This window comes from Rosa chinensis, chromosome 5, assembly GCF_002994745.2.
Source record: "Rosa chinensis cultivar Old Blush chromosome 5, RchiOBHm-V2, whole genome shotgun sequence".
In the NCBI taxonomy this organism is placed as follows: Eukaryota; Viridiplantae; Streptophyta; class Magnoliopsida; order Rosales; family Rosaceae; genus Rosa; species Rosa chinensis.
The window spans coordinates 83,273,235-83,287,271 of NC_037092.1; the positions used below are offsets into that span (position 1 = coordinate 83,273,235).

Genomic DNA, 14,037 nt, shown 5'->3' on the forward strand with positions numbered 1-14,037 from the left:
AAAAAAAAGTAATTCTCAACGCTGAAAATATTGAAGCACATGAAATGACTTGAGACCGTCCGTTTTTTGTTGACACCTAAGATATGATAATCAATGCTTATTTTAATGTTGAATGAATAAACTATAAGTCTATAGTGTATGTCATTTTTTTGTACATAATTGAGATTACATATTTTTAAAAACAATAAGTGTAATAATGAAAGATGAAGTGTATTTGTAAATTGCACAATGTAACTATCTATTATTGAAAGATAAACGTCATATTCATTTTAAGGAGAGTCTCTAGAACTATAAAATTAACAATTATTTATAACATACAAATCATCACGGTTGATTTAGAAATCTTTATAAAATTTTTATATAAAAAATTCTTGCTAGAGCCTCATCCTTTATTTGGATGATAGAAATAGAACAACGAAAAGTTGCCCAAAGAAAATAGAAAAGAGTTGCCTTTTTTTTTTGGTTAGTTCTAAAAATGGTGGCTGAGTGAGCTACCACTCCGGGGCCGGGAGCAACTTGGGTATGGTCCCTCCCTAATTGATGTTTTTTACAAGCTAGAGTTCGAACCAGAGACTTCCTATTAACCGGAGAAGCTCTGCAGCATCCGTTCTACTTACAGTCTAACATGCTTTCACTAGACCAACCCCACTAAGTTAAAAGAGTTGCCTTTTGATCAGGGGCACAAAGTTGTCTGTGTCAAAACCAGCACCCACAACCACAATGGTAGTGGTCCTAACAAGGGCATGATAGTCAAGCTCTTACCCTTGTGAGTTGTGGTCACCCTCCCCACCAAAAACCTAGCTTTACTCCTGAAAATGGGATTGCATTATGTTCTTTTAGTCCTCTGTTGGCTAACGTGTACACAATCCAGCCATTTCTGTTGCTTTAAAATCATGGTTCTGCTGCAATCAAGAATATGTGCAGCCATTTCTCTCCTTGAACGTATGGTTCTTCTGTAATAGTCCCATTCTTCAAGGGCATTATGGCAACATAAAACTACATACACTGCCAAATCTGAGGGACTAGATTTCTGGTCTCTGTGACTTGTGATTGGCTGAATCAATAGAAAAGAAGGAAATGGTTTTTATTGTTTCCTTCACTTTATTATTATCTCTGTTCACTCACTGGCATCAACGAGAATACCACCACTCCATGTCCAGCAGAAGTAGCAGAACCTGTAGAAGAGAGAAGAAGCAAATCTCTAGAGAGAGAAAGAGAGAGATTTGCTAGAAAGTTGAAGTTCAAACTAAGAGAGAAGAAACAAATAAAAAAAAAAGAGAGGTTTGTTTTCTATATGGTTCTGTTCTGGCTTTGTCTTTATCAGTTTTTTGTTTTCTGAATTTCAGTGGTTTTGGTTTGATTTCTTATGTTATCTCTTGACTTGGGTGATTGATACTCAACAATAGAAAAATGGGTAGTTAGTAGATTGAGTGAATAGTTCTTTGAGTGTGTTCATCTTAGTTTCCTCTGTTTCAGAAGCTACTTTTGTCTCAGAATTCTTGGGTTGATTGTTTTTTCACTTAAGGGTATATCTTTTTTTTTTTCTGGGAATTTTGTGCAGGGATAAAGAGACAGTGTCGTCAGGATTTGTTCACCTCCTTTTGTGGAGGTTTGGATTTGATCTGGCTAGAAATAGTGAAAAGAAGTATCAAGGAATATAGCTAAAGGAAGTTTGGAACTCTTTTCGAAAATTTCTGGTCTTTGTATGAGAATTTGGGAAGAAGGAAGCAATGGAGTCAGATCTTCAGCAGCCACATCATAAAACCCAGCAGCATATGAACTCCAGCTTGTTGCGGTATCGATCAGCACCGAGTTCTTATTTCGCAAATGTTTTGGACACAGAATTCAATGAGCCCTTCTTCAACCGAGCCACAAGCCCCGAAACTGAACGAATTTTAGCTCGATTTATGAGTAGTCAAGGTGGTGATGGTGGAGGAACAGAAGAAATTGTACCACATCAGAAAGTAGTAACAGATCAGCAACCACAATTTTTGGTGCCTAAGGTGGATAATGAAGCAGCAATGATTCAACAACAACAACAACAGCAGCAGCAGCAGCAGCAGGAGCAACAGCAACAACAGCAGCAGCAGCAGCAGCAGAGTCATATAAACAACTATACATCTCAGGGCTTTTACCAAATTCCATCTTCGAAACCGCCTTTGCCGAATCAGAATATGGCTTCATCTAATGAAGGAGCATCTGCTGCTGCTTATCCAATGGGGTCAAATCAGTTGCCTCCAATGAAAACTGGTGGTGTAACTCACTCGAATCTTATTAGGCATAGTAGCTCTCCTGCTGGACTTTTCGCCAATATCAATATTGATGGTATGTTCATTTTGGTCTCCTGTTTCAGATTGCCTTGTTCTCAGTTTGGTACTTTTAAGTATGAGTGAAGCAGATTTCATTTGTTTTTCTATGGAAAACTTATGTGTTATATGATAAATCAATTGGATCTAGAGTGACTTAGATCATAAGGGGTCTTTCTGATGTTTGCACTTCATTTTCAATAGCTGGTACTAAAAAAAAAAAAAAAAAAAAATCTATTTATGCACATTTATATAAAGGAACCATAATCATATTTAGATTGAATAAAAGAGTTCCTATCCATTTTTGAATGATCCTTAACGATTCTTAGCAATTGGCAGTGGCAGGGTATGCTGCATTGAGAGGCATGGGAAATTTCGGAGTGAGTAATAGCACCAATGAAGAAGCATCATTTTCTCCAGCAAGCAGGTTGAAGAACTTCTCATCAGGGCCACCACCATCTACGTCCGGCATAATGAGTCCAATTTCCCAAATTGGGGAGAAAAGAATGCGATCGAATAATCAAGAACCCACCGGATCCGGAGGTCGGTTTAGTGAAGGTCATAGTAACAATTATGTCTCAGGTTTCCCCATTGGTTCATGGGAAGACTCTTCTCTTTTGGGGGATGATATCATTGGTTCAACTGGCTTTAGGGATGATGATGATGATGTGAAAACAATTACTGGTCTAAGTGCTTCAGAAACTCAGGTAGCGTATTTCTGTTCTGAGTGTGCTTGGTTGTGTTTACCTATAATTTTGTTTCTCACATCATTTGTTGTCATTCAGAATATGGAAGCAAGAAGTCGCCCTCTGGCTCATCACTTAAGCTTGCCAAAAACATCAGCAGAAATGGCTGCCATTGAAAATTTCTTGCAGTTTCAAGATTCTGTGCCTTGTAAGATTCGAGCAAAGCGGGGTTGTGCCACACATCCTCGAAGCATTGCTGAGAGGGTAATGCTTATTTTGCTTTTGTAGCATTAATTTCATCTTTTGCCTCAAGTATCCTTAGTGTAGAGCTTGGAAAGGCACATTTATGATAGTAAAAATGCTCAATATGTTCATTTGCTGAAACAGGTGAGAAGAACCCGAATCAGTGAAAGAATGAGGAAACTACAAGAGCTTGTACCTAACATGGACAAGGCAAAATTTTTCACTTAATTGTCTACGTACGAGTGATATGACTCTGAGCTTGCTACAATGAACTCAAACATCTCTCATGTCTTTCTTTGCAGCAAACCAACACTGCAGACATGTTAGATTTGGCTGTTGACTACATCAAAGACCTTCAAACTGAAGTCCAGGTACATTGAGACGAGTAAAACCCTACCCAAAATTTGTACCTCCATCTTTAACTCTCATTGGTCTTTCCTTTTTTCTGATAAATGTTTCCAGACGCTGTCAGAAGCTCGTGCTAAGTGTACGTGTTCAATCAAGCAGCAGTAATAACACAAGAAGACTAGGAGGGACTCTGCCTATTTTTATGTACAGGACCATTAGGACTTGGAAAAGAAGATAGAAAGCAATGCTGACCTCTTCTGTACTAAAAAGAGCGATAGTAGGTTTTTATTTCTTATGTGGGTGGAGGAGAAAAGAAGGGAGATGATAAAAGTTGCTGTAAGATCCAAACCCATTAATGACATTACAGGAAGCAATTGCAAGCTGTACAGTATTTTTCCTGCTAGATGTGACATTTCATGTTTTTAGTTGTGTGGAGCTCAAACAATGTGTTCTCTCCCTGCAAAGAGAGAGAGCTTCAGCTCCACAGCCTCCGCCCCCACATTGAAGTAAATGGGGATATGCCATCAGTAGGCAGCTCCATTAAATCACTTGCGAAGCATGTAAAAGCATGCATGGTTCTTTTTATTTTTGTAGGCATATAATCGGGTAGGAACGAGTGGAGCAGATTAGTACTTACCGTCTTGAAAGCAAAGCTTTTTGTTTTGCTCATATTTAGTACCAAAATCTCTCTGGTTTCCCTGTTTGGATTTGACACTGAATGTCCCAAGTCTGATTTCCTTTCAAAAGACTTTTGACTTTTGTTTACTGCCACAAGAATTGAACGGTTCAGGTAGATCTAGCTAGGTTCTATATGCAATAATATAACACCCCCATTTCAAGTTTCTTAATAGTAGATGGTTTTTGTGTGGGGTTGGTATTCTGATGCAAGTAGTGTATTTACCTTTATATATAGTAAATTCTCCCTTATTGCAGTTTCCAGAAAAAGCTCTCCCATTCCCCTCTTGGGACTTTGCAATACAAAATGCGCTGAAATGTTTGTCAAAAAAAGAAAGAGGAACATGCATTATTTGTTTGCTTTTGCTTATCTCTGTAGTTTTCGACTTTGCTTTCATAAGCATGAAGTGGGAAACTTTTAAAGTTCGAAGCAAAGAGATAAGAAATCACTTCTTTGAATGAGGTGCCTTGGTGATGAAGGGATTGCTGTTGTTGAAGGCTAGCTGGATTAATGGACGAGTCACTATATATCCCTATTTGGCTCCAAAATCCAAGTGATTGCCATGTCATAACTGATGTCATGTCCATGTCCATATCCATATCCATGTCCTCCCAAAATGCCTTTCCTTACCCATGAAACAAGGATTGCTTTTTCTAGTTGTTTTATTCTTCCTTGTGGAAGAGCAGAATGCCTTTGTTGTTCTTGTTCTTGTTGGCATTTGGTGATCTTGGGGACAATGAGAGGAAGAGAGAACAAGACAGCTGTACTGTCCTGTGGGAATCATGAAGTTACCTGACTTTTGAGGTGGGGGACTTTTTTCCTTTTCTTCTAGCAACATGATGAAGCTGCTGCCTGCCTAACCGTAAGTGGTTACGACAGAAAAACAGCACTCTAATTTTTGTTTGATGAAGACCAAACAATGTTCTTAGGGTAGATCGTAGAATATCTGTTAGACTGTGCTCTAGCAGTTAGGCCCCGTTTGAGATTTCTTTGCTTTAAAAAAAAAATCAGCTTTTGTTCAAAATTTTAGATTTTCTTGTGTTTGATAAATAAATAAAAAGCAGCTTTAATTGAAAGTTGGTCACTGACAGCAGAAATTAGAAGCTGCCTAGAAGTTGCTTTTAGAAGCTGTTGTGGATCAAAACACACTCTGCAGTTGTTTTATGTACTGACAACACTTTTAAAAATATTGTTTTACCAAATATGAAATTATTTTAATTCACAGCTGATTATTCTCACAACATAACAGCAGCAGTTTTTTTAAAAAAAAATCATAGCAATCCCAAACTAGCCCTTAGTCACATTTGAAAATAAAATAAGGACAGAGTATTCAGAAACCAGAACATATAATATTAGTTGTATATTTGTCCTACAGTTTTTCCACAAGGGAACAATAAGTAAATTATTGATCTCTTAGTCACAAGATGAATGTCTCCTTGCCACTTTACATCACATGATCACAACCATATAAAAGAAAACATACCCGATGTATTTTTCTTTTAAAGGAAAGAAGAAACTTTTATTAATGGGTTATTATCACAAATGGTACCTGAACTTATCCTCTATTTTATCGATGGTACCTGAACTTCCATTTTGATCACAACCAGTACCTGAACTTTTCGATTTCATTTTAAATGGTACCTAAGGCCACCTTCGATCACTATTCCTGCCAAAAAAGCCAAATCTAAAAAAACAAAAAACAAAAAACAAGTTCAAGGCAAGTCTATTACAAAAAAATCATCATTATATATGATCACAACCCTCGAAATCATCAAAAATCATCACTATGATCGCCTCCCATGCCGTTTTTAGTCGGAATAGTGATCGGAGGTGTCTCTAGGTACCATTTAAAATGAAATCGAAAAGTTTGGGTACTGGTTGTGATCAAAATTGAAGTTCAGGTACTATCGATAAGATTGAGGTATAGTTCAGGTACCATTTGTGATAATAACCCTTTATTAATCAATCATATGAGTGCAATAGTATCGTAGGACATTCATAACAAATTCCAGAGCTCTAGTAAACCATGTCTCATGAATATCAAAATCAAAACCATAACTAGCTAATCTATGAGCAGCATGGTTAGAACTTTTACAGGTTTGTTATATTCCTAGAGAATGCAACTCATTTAGCAAGCCTTTGATGTACTCAACTAAAGTACCAAGTAGAGAAAGATCTTTGTGAAATTATGGTATATTGTTGCGTTTATTCTTCTCCAAATTGGAGGATATATAGAGAAGTACAAACTACCTGCAACTAGGTATGAAAAGTAAATACAATAGTACAGCTATGTATGAAAAGTAAATACAATAGGCCATACAATACGACTGTATTAACTACACAAGAGATTAGATTAGATTAGATTTGCAGTTGTTGGAATAGTAGTTTAGATTTGCTGCTACTCCTTACTATATGTATTTCATACAATACGACTGTATTAACTATACAAGAGACTAGATTAATTTGTGTAGTTTAGATTTGCAGTTGTTGGAATAGTAGTTTAGATTTGCTGCTACTCCTTACTGTATGTATCTCATCCTAACATAACCCACCCCCCCCCCCCCCCCCTAAGTTGGAGCATATATATATATATATATATATATATATATATTAATTAAATAAGGGATGAGGCGATATTAGCTCCTCGGAAGTAGACGATTTAGGGAGCAAATCCCACCCTCAAACCCTAAGGTGAAGGGTCTACCACACTCTGAGAGCCCACCGCCCGTCCCCTTATTATTATTTTTAATTAAAAATACAAAAAAGAGAAGGAATGACAAAAGCCAAACCCCAAAAGTATAGACTAGAGAAAGAAACAAAAGATGGAAAAGAAATAAATTTTCCATCTTTGGAACAGAGAAAAAGAAAGAAATAAACTCCAAGAAGCCCAAATTAACATCAAGAAGAAACACAAGAATAAGGGAACCCCTGGTCATCCATTCTCAAGTATGGAGAGTCTCGGGTGGAGGTGAGGCATGCCAAATCAGAGATGAAGAAGCCAAATTTGTTAACCTATCTGCCACAGAATTGCCTTCGCGAAGAACATGAGAGCAGTGAAATGTCATTGACCGAATGCAAGATAAACAATTCAACCAAGTAATGAGCAGTGGCCAAGGAGGTGCAAATGAGGTAGAGGAAATACATGCTAAAACGCTGGTCGAATCACTCTCCAACCAAATACAATGCCAATCCATTCGAAAAACAATCTCAATACCAATTATAACTCCCATTAACTCTGCAAAGAAAGCTGAGTGTTGACCTAAACCTTGACAATAACCTCCAAAATATTGACCATTCGCAACTCGAAAAACACCACCACAAGCTGCAGGACCAGGAGTACCTTTAGCTAACCCATCAGTGTTAAGCTTAATCCAAGGAAAAATAGGGGCATGCCAAAGAACCAACCGAGGAGCAACTGATTTGCGAGCAACTGGTTGGATTCCCAGGCTCATTAGAAACTGAGAGTCCAACACACCGTGGGAATAACCAGGCAAATGAGGAGCAGCAAACCGCAACCAAGATTTAATAGAGCGAAAAACATGCATAAGAGAAGGCCTCTTATTATTAAAACAAAGCTTATTACGTGTTTTCCAAGTAGCCATGAAAGCAAACAGACAACCTTCAAGCCATAAATTTTTTAGCTGAGGAGAAAACGGTTTACCAACAATTGTACTCCATAAATCACCAATTGAGCCATGAGTTGGTAACGAAGTACCAAAATAGCATGACAACCATTGCCAAACATACTGAGCGAAGGAACAAGAAACAAATAAATGAGTTGAGTTCTCCATAGTGCAAAAAGAACAAAGCTGACATACCGAAACCAATGGGATGTCTCGTCGTTGAAGTTGGTCATTTGTGGGTAACTCTGGAGGGGGCACTAAACAAGTATAGAGAACCGTGGTGGAATAAAATGCCTACAAACTTGAGCTTGAGGACCATTAGAAGCAAAGTGTGGACGTAGAAGATTACATCCCTCAGAAAAGGAGAAAAACCCATTAACCGAATCCTCCCAAATCAAAAGATCATCTTCAAGGACAATAGGGAGGGGCAAACTATGAATCTCATCTACCAGAGCTGGAAATAAAGTAGAGAAACGGTGTGGCAAACTTCATTGCTGACCAGAAATAAAAGAAGCTACAGTAGTTGTTAAAGGCTTGGGGAAACGATTGACCTGCAGCTTATCAAGAAGAGAAGTATCAAGCCACCGATCAGACCAAAAAAGAACAGACGTACCATCTCCTATGAGCCATCTGGAGTGTTGGAAAATTATTGGAAGAGTAGCTTTCAACGCCTGCCATAATGACTAACCAAAATAGCGATAATTCATATGATAGGAGATCGAGAACCTTGTACAAGCAAAAGAACTCCATAGAGATTTCAAAGTGAGAGTACTCCATCCCATGGTCAAGAGAGCAGACCTATTAAGAGTCCGAAGATCCCGCAAACCAAGCCCAGACTCAGTTTTTTTTTTTTTGAAAAGGGTTTGGAACCCAGCCTAGCTTGGCGCCAAGAGACGGTAACCATTTTCCTAACGGCAATTGTAGACACAAGAAAATTAGAAAATTCCATAAATTACACGTGAACTCTATGTCGTCGAACTAGAGTAGTCCACAAAAGTGATGTACGTCAAACAATGTAAACCTTTGGCATAAGTCCAACAAAGTGAGCATTGATCATCGTTAATTGGTTCTAATTTAAATATTAAATTAGACCAATTAAATGTGATTATAGAGCAATTCAAATTGAATTGTCATTAAGTGAATAAATTGGCTTTACTGCATAAATTAGTAAAGATTGAATTACGTGGAAACATTTGTCAATCCACTTAAAGCCAAATTAAGGCTCGAATGAATGCTCAGGAGTTACAAAATATGGTGAGTTGTTCACAAACTCTAGAAATACCCCAGTTCAAGACAAAAGAAGGGACTTTTGAACATTCCAGACAAAACGACAAAGGAAAGCTCAGAAGGCACCAAAATCCATGAAGAATCATCAAGCTATCAGAAGAGCCGATTCATTCACCACCAAAATCAAGGAACACCAATCCACGTGGCAGCCCACGTGAACACCAACCGATTCAAGATCAAGTGGTCGACACCCTTGAATCAAGAACAAGTCCAAAGAAAGAATCAGAGGATCTTCTTACAAAGATTGTAACCTCCATTTTCAATATTAATAAAAAATTATTATTATTTTGTACATGCGTCTGTTTGTCATTGGTTTACATATTTCATGTTTACAGCAATATTTCCAGACCAAATAAAATTTCGTGCACAAGCCGATAGATGTTTCAACAAAGATGGTGGCCACAAGTACACTGAAAAGCTATGAAGAAATAAACTTTGAAAAATATCATGAACCAATTGAACTAGGCCTGCCATAGATAATAATTTTCCATACCACCCAGCAAGATGCGCTTTTGCTTTGTCAGCAATTGACTGAAGATGAACACGTCGTGGCTTACCCTTGAAGATAGGAATAGCTAAATAAGTGAAAGGAGCAACCTCTGACTTGAACCCCAAAATTCTTTGAACATGCTTACGTAGAAAATGTTAACCAATTGTCCAGAAGCAGCACCATAAGAGTCCAAAAATAACTGCAAATGATTAAGGGATGAAACATCACCTCTACAAAAAATGAACAAATCATCAGCATAGAGCACATAAGTAAGCTTGCAGCCTCTTGGCAAAGATATAGACTTTACTCTTCCAGAAGAAAAAAGAGAAGAAAGTCCCCAACTAAGAGCTTCCTCAGCGAGACAAAATAGAAGTGGGGAAAGAGGATCACCTTGTCTAACCCCGCGAGCACAAGAGAAGAAACCATGGGAAGACCCGTTTACTAAAATTGATAATCTTGCTGATTGGAGAATTGTATGAACCATATCCTTGAACCATGAAGAGAAACCAAACTGCTCTAGAACTTGGAGAAGGAATTGCCAATTCAAAGTGTCAAAAGCCTTAGCAATGTCAACCTTGATGCCCACATTACCACCATAATTTTTGTGATCCAATAAATTAAAACCCTCTAACACCAACCCAATGCAATCTGCAATTCTGTGACCCTTCAAAAAAGCTCAACTTGAATTGGAGCATATATATCTTGAATGCCCAACTTGTCAAATGTAGAATGTAAGCGCCTGCTTGATACTGCCTTTGTCAAAATGTTCGCTAGTTGATCCTCCGTCTTTACAAATAGCATACTAGTAATCTCATTTGTAAACTTCTCTTTGATGAAGTGTCTATCCACATCAACATGTTTTGTACGATCATGTTGAACATGATTATTAGCAATAATAATGGCAGCCTTATTGTTTAAGTAAAGATTCATTGGTTTCTCAAGATTGAAACCCAATTTCCCAAGCAACATCTTCAACCACAACAATTCTTGTACACCATGTGCCATGGCCCTGTATTCAGCTTTCGCACTTGACCTAACCACAACAATTTTTTTCTTGCTACGCCAAGTAACAAGATTTCCACCTTCATAAGTGAAGTATCCAAAAGTTGACCTTCGATCACTTATTGATCCAACCCAATCAGAATCCGTATATCCTCCAACTTCCAGAGGACCATGCTTTGAAAACATCAATCCTCTATCAGGTTCAAACTTAAGATGTCTAAGAATTCGATGCATAACATTCATGTGGTCTTCACTTGGTCTGTGCATAAATTAGCTCATGACACTCACAACATATGCTATGTTAGGTCATGTATGAGATAAATAAATCAGCTTTCCAACTAACCTTTGATGTCTTTCTTTGTTGGTTGGAACCTGATTAGGATATTCTGCAAGCTTATGGTTATGCTAAATAGGTATATATGTAGGTTTGCAAGTTAGCAAACATGTTTCAGTTAACAAGTTCAGCACATACTTCTTTTGAGACAAGAAAATGCCATGTTGTGACCTCACAACTTCAATCCCCAAAAACTACTTTAGAGGACCAAGATCTTTCATCTCAAATTCCTTGGACAAGTAACTTTGAAGAGATTTGATTTCTTCTTCATCGTTGCATGTAACTACCGTATCATCCACATAGATGATTAAAGTAGTAATTTTACCTTTCTCATGCTTCAGAAATAGAGTATGATCAGAATTGCTTTGTTTATACCCAAATGACTTCATTGAGTGATTGAATCTTTCGAACCACGCTCAAGGAGACTACTTTAAGCCATATAGAGATTTCTTCATCTTACACACCTTTGTAGAGTTTGAGTGTGCCATAAACTTGAAGAAGATTCATATAAACTTCTTCTTCTAAGTCGTCATGCAAGAAAGCATTCTTCACATCATATTGCCGCAAAGGCCAATTCAAGTTGGTAGGCAGGGACAAGAGAACACAAATAGTATTCATTTTAGCCACCGGTGCAAAAGTCTTATGGTAGTCAACTCTATAAGTTTGAGTATATCCCTTGGCCACTAGTCTTCTTTATATCTCTCGATAGAGCTATCAGCTTTGTGCTTCACAGTAAAGACCATTTACAACCAACGGTCTTTTGACCTCTAGGTAAATTAACGAACTCCCAAGTAAGTTCTTCTGAAATGCATCCATCTCCTCAGCCATAGCATTTTTTCACCTTTTGTTACCAAGAGCATCCTGCAACTTGTTAAGAATAGACACGAAGGACGATAGGTTTGCAAAGATTGTGTAGGAATCAAACAATCTATGAGATGTCACAAATTTAGATATGGGATATTGAATTACTACAGCTGAAGAATAACCATATCGCTCAAGTGGTTGGCCACGATTTCCCCGAATAGGGTATCGTGAACTCTCAGGAGGATCCTCTAACTCATTTGAATCATCTATATTATCATTGGCTAACCTATCACAATTAGATTACGAAATATAAATAGGAGTAGAAGGAGAGTCAAAATTTACCTCAGGATGATCCATAGGAAAGACAGTGGATTGGCCACGTAGAGGATCTGTACCCATCAGCTGGTCATCATTTTATCTCTTCTTCCTTTGATACACTTTCAATATTTTTTTTCTCCTTTGATATCCACATCAACTTCATTATTATGTAATGTCACACCATTCCCAAAATCAGACAACTTCTCTTCTTCTTTGCTAGTCTCAATCTCCCCTTGAAGAGGAGTTTCTGAGACTCCCCCTCAGAAATAAGCCTCTTGTTCACAGAAGGTGACATCTATAGAAACTAGAAACTTTGTTGACTGAAAATAGCAACACTTGTACCCTTTTTTAGGGGCTAAATAACGAACAAACATGCATTTAAGGGCACGAGAGTCCAACTTATCATGATTTTGTTGGTAAATATGAACATAGCTAACACATTCACAAACCTTGGGTGGAACATGAAGAAGGGAAGGAGTAGAATGATGTTGAGATAAAGTTTGGATGTGTTCGATACTAAGAACCTGAGATGACATGCAATGTATAGGATACATAGCCATGGTGATGGCATCACCCCAAAAATGTTGATGAATACAATAGTATAACTATGTATGAAAAGTAAATACAAAGGGTCATACAATAAGACTGTATTAACTATACCAGAGATTATGTTTCTTGTTGGAATAGTAGTCTAGATTTGCTGTTACTCCTTACTGTATGTATCTCATGCTCACAATCTTCTCCATCTTCACACACCACCTTAATAGCCTCCAAGCAATCACTAATGACCACAATGTTTGAGATGCCTAGAGCTTGAATTAACTCAAGTCCATTCTTAATAGCCAACAACTCCGTATGATAAGCAGAATAACATTAGGTTTTCTATAAGAAAAACAACAAAAGTCCCTTTCTTATTACGTAGCACTCCACCAACTCTAGCATAATTCAAAGAGGGAACAAACTCTCTATCCACATTTAACAATAGCATTCCAGCTATTGGAGTCACTGTCTTGGTACCACCATAGTACCTTTGTTAGCTTGCAAGAACCCTTTGTACTATGCCATGGTACTTGCTACAATTGCAGGAGCCTGCCTAGTCATTCTATAGCTTGTGATTACAGTTCTTCCATAGACCCTAGAGCAACATCAACAATTACAAGAGATTGGAAGCTTGTTCAAGTAACCATGCATTCTTTGAAAATGAATGAATGAGTAATATGAACTTGAAGAAAGAAAGGAGAAGTAGCAATAATATCTTGTGCAGTAGAACACTCACAGAAAACATGTTCCTGTGATTCAAATTTGTGTGAGCATAAGAGACATCCCATCTATCCTCTGTATCCTATCTTACTCAAGCTCTCTCTTGAGGGTAAAACACTGTGACATGGATGCCATACACAAATAGAAAGCTTCTGCTTTCCAAAGCGTCTTCCAAAGAAGACTATAAGGGTCTCCAAGTGAATAAGATGATAGGGTATTCCCAAGCATAAGATCCCGCAATACATAATAAGCAGTTTTAGTAGAAAACCTTCCTTTCTTATCAAGCTTCCAAGTAAGTTGATCCTCTAGTTCTGCGCCTACTCAAAGAAACACTCAAAATAGTCAAAGTCATCTTCTGGGAAAATAAAGTCTGCAATAGCTCAAAATTCTAAGTTTTATCAGACTCATTAATAGGAGAAGAAATAGAAGCGAGACTGCAAGTATCCGGCCGTTGCAGACAGTGACTAGGAAAAATCTGTTAGTTACAGCTCATAACATATGTACGAACCATTTTAGCAACAACCTTGATAAAGATTTCCTTGCTTGCTGAACTCAAAATCTTGGTGCGCCAATTAATTAACCTCTTGGTTAGTCTTTCCTTCAAATAAGAAAAAATTGCCAATTTTGACTTACCAACATGAAGAAAAGCCAAGATATCTA

The 14,037-nt window shown here is 37.7% G+C and overlaps 1 protein-coding gene across 1 annotated transcript; it reads left to right on the forward strand.

Annotated features, from left to right (window-relative positions):
* Positions 1-795: 795 nt before the first annotated feature.
* LOC112165529 (transcription factor bHLH122) lies at positions 796-4,037 on the forward strand. The gene is made up of 7 exons (XM_024302075.2): positions 796-1,281; positions 1,562-2,325; positions 2,646-3,013; positions 3,092-3,256; positions 3,380-3,445; positions 3,538-3,606; positions 3,698-4,037. The coding sequence occupies exons 2-7, from the start codon at positions 1,731-1,733 to the stop codon at positions 3,746-3,748; spliced, it is 1,314 nt and encodes a 437-aa protein (XP_024157843.1). The 5' UTR covers positions 796-1,281; positions 1,562-1,730; the 3' UTR covers positions 3,749-4,037.
* Positions 4,038-14,037: the final 10,000 nt, after the last annotated feature.

Excerpts from the sequence above, each read along its gene's own strand:
- LOC112165529 (XM_024302075.2), top strand. The coding sequence starts at position 1,731 with ATGGAGTCAGATCTTCAGCAGCCACATCATAAAACCCAGCAGCATATG. Across the intron at positions 3,257-3,379 it reads CTCGAAGCATTGCTGAGAGG|GTGAGAAGAACCCGAATCAG; the intron begins GTAATGCTTATT and ends TTGCTGAAACAG. Across the intron at positions 3,607-3,697 it reads ACCTTCAAACTGAAGTCCAG|ACGCTGTCAGAAGCTCGTGC; the intron begins GTACATTGAGAC and ends AAATGTTTCCAG.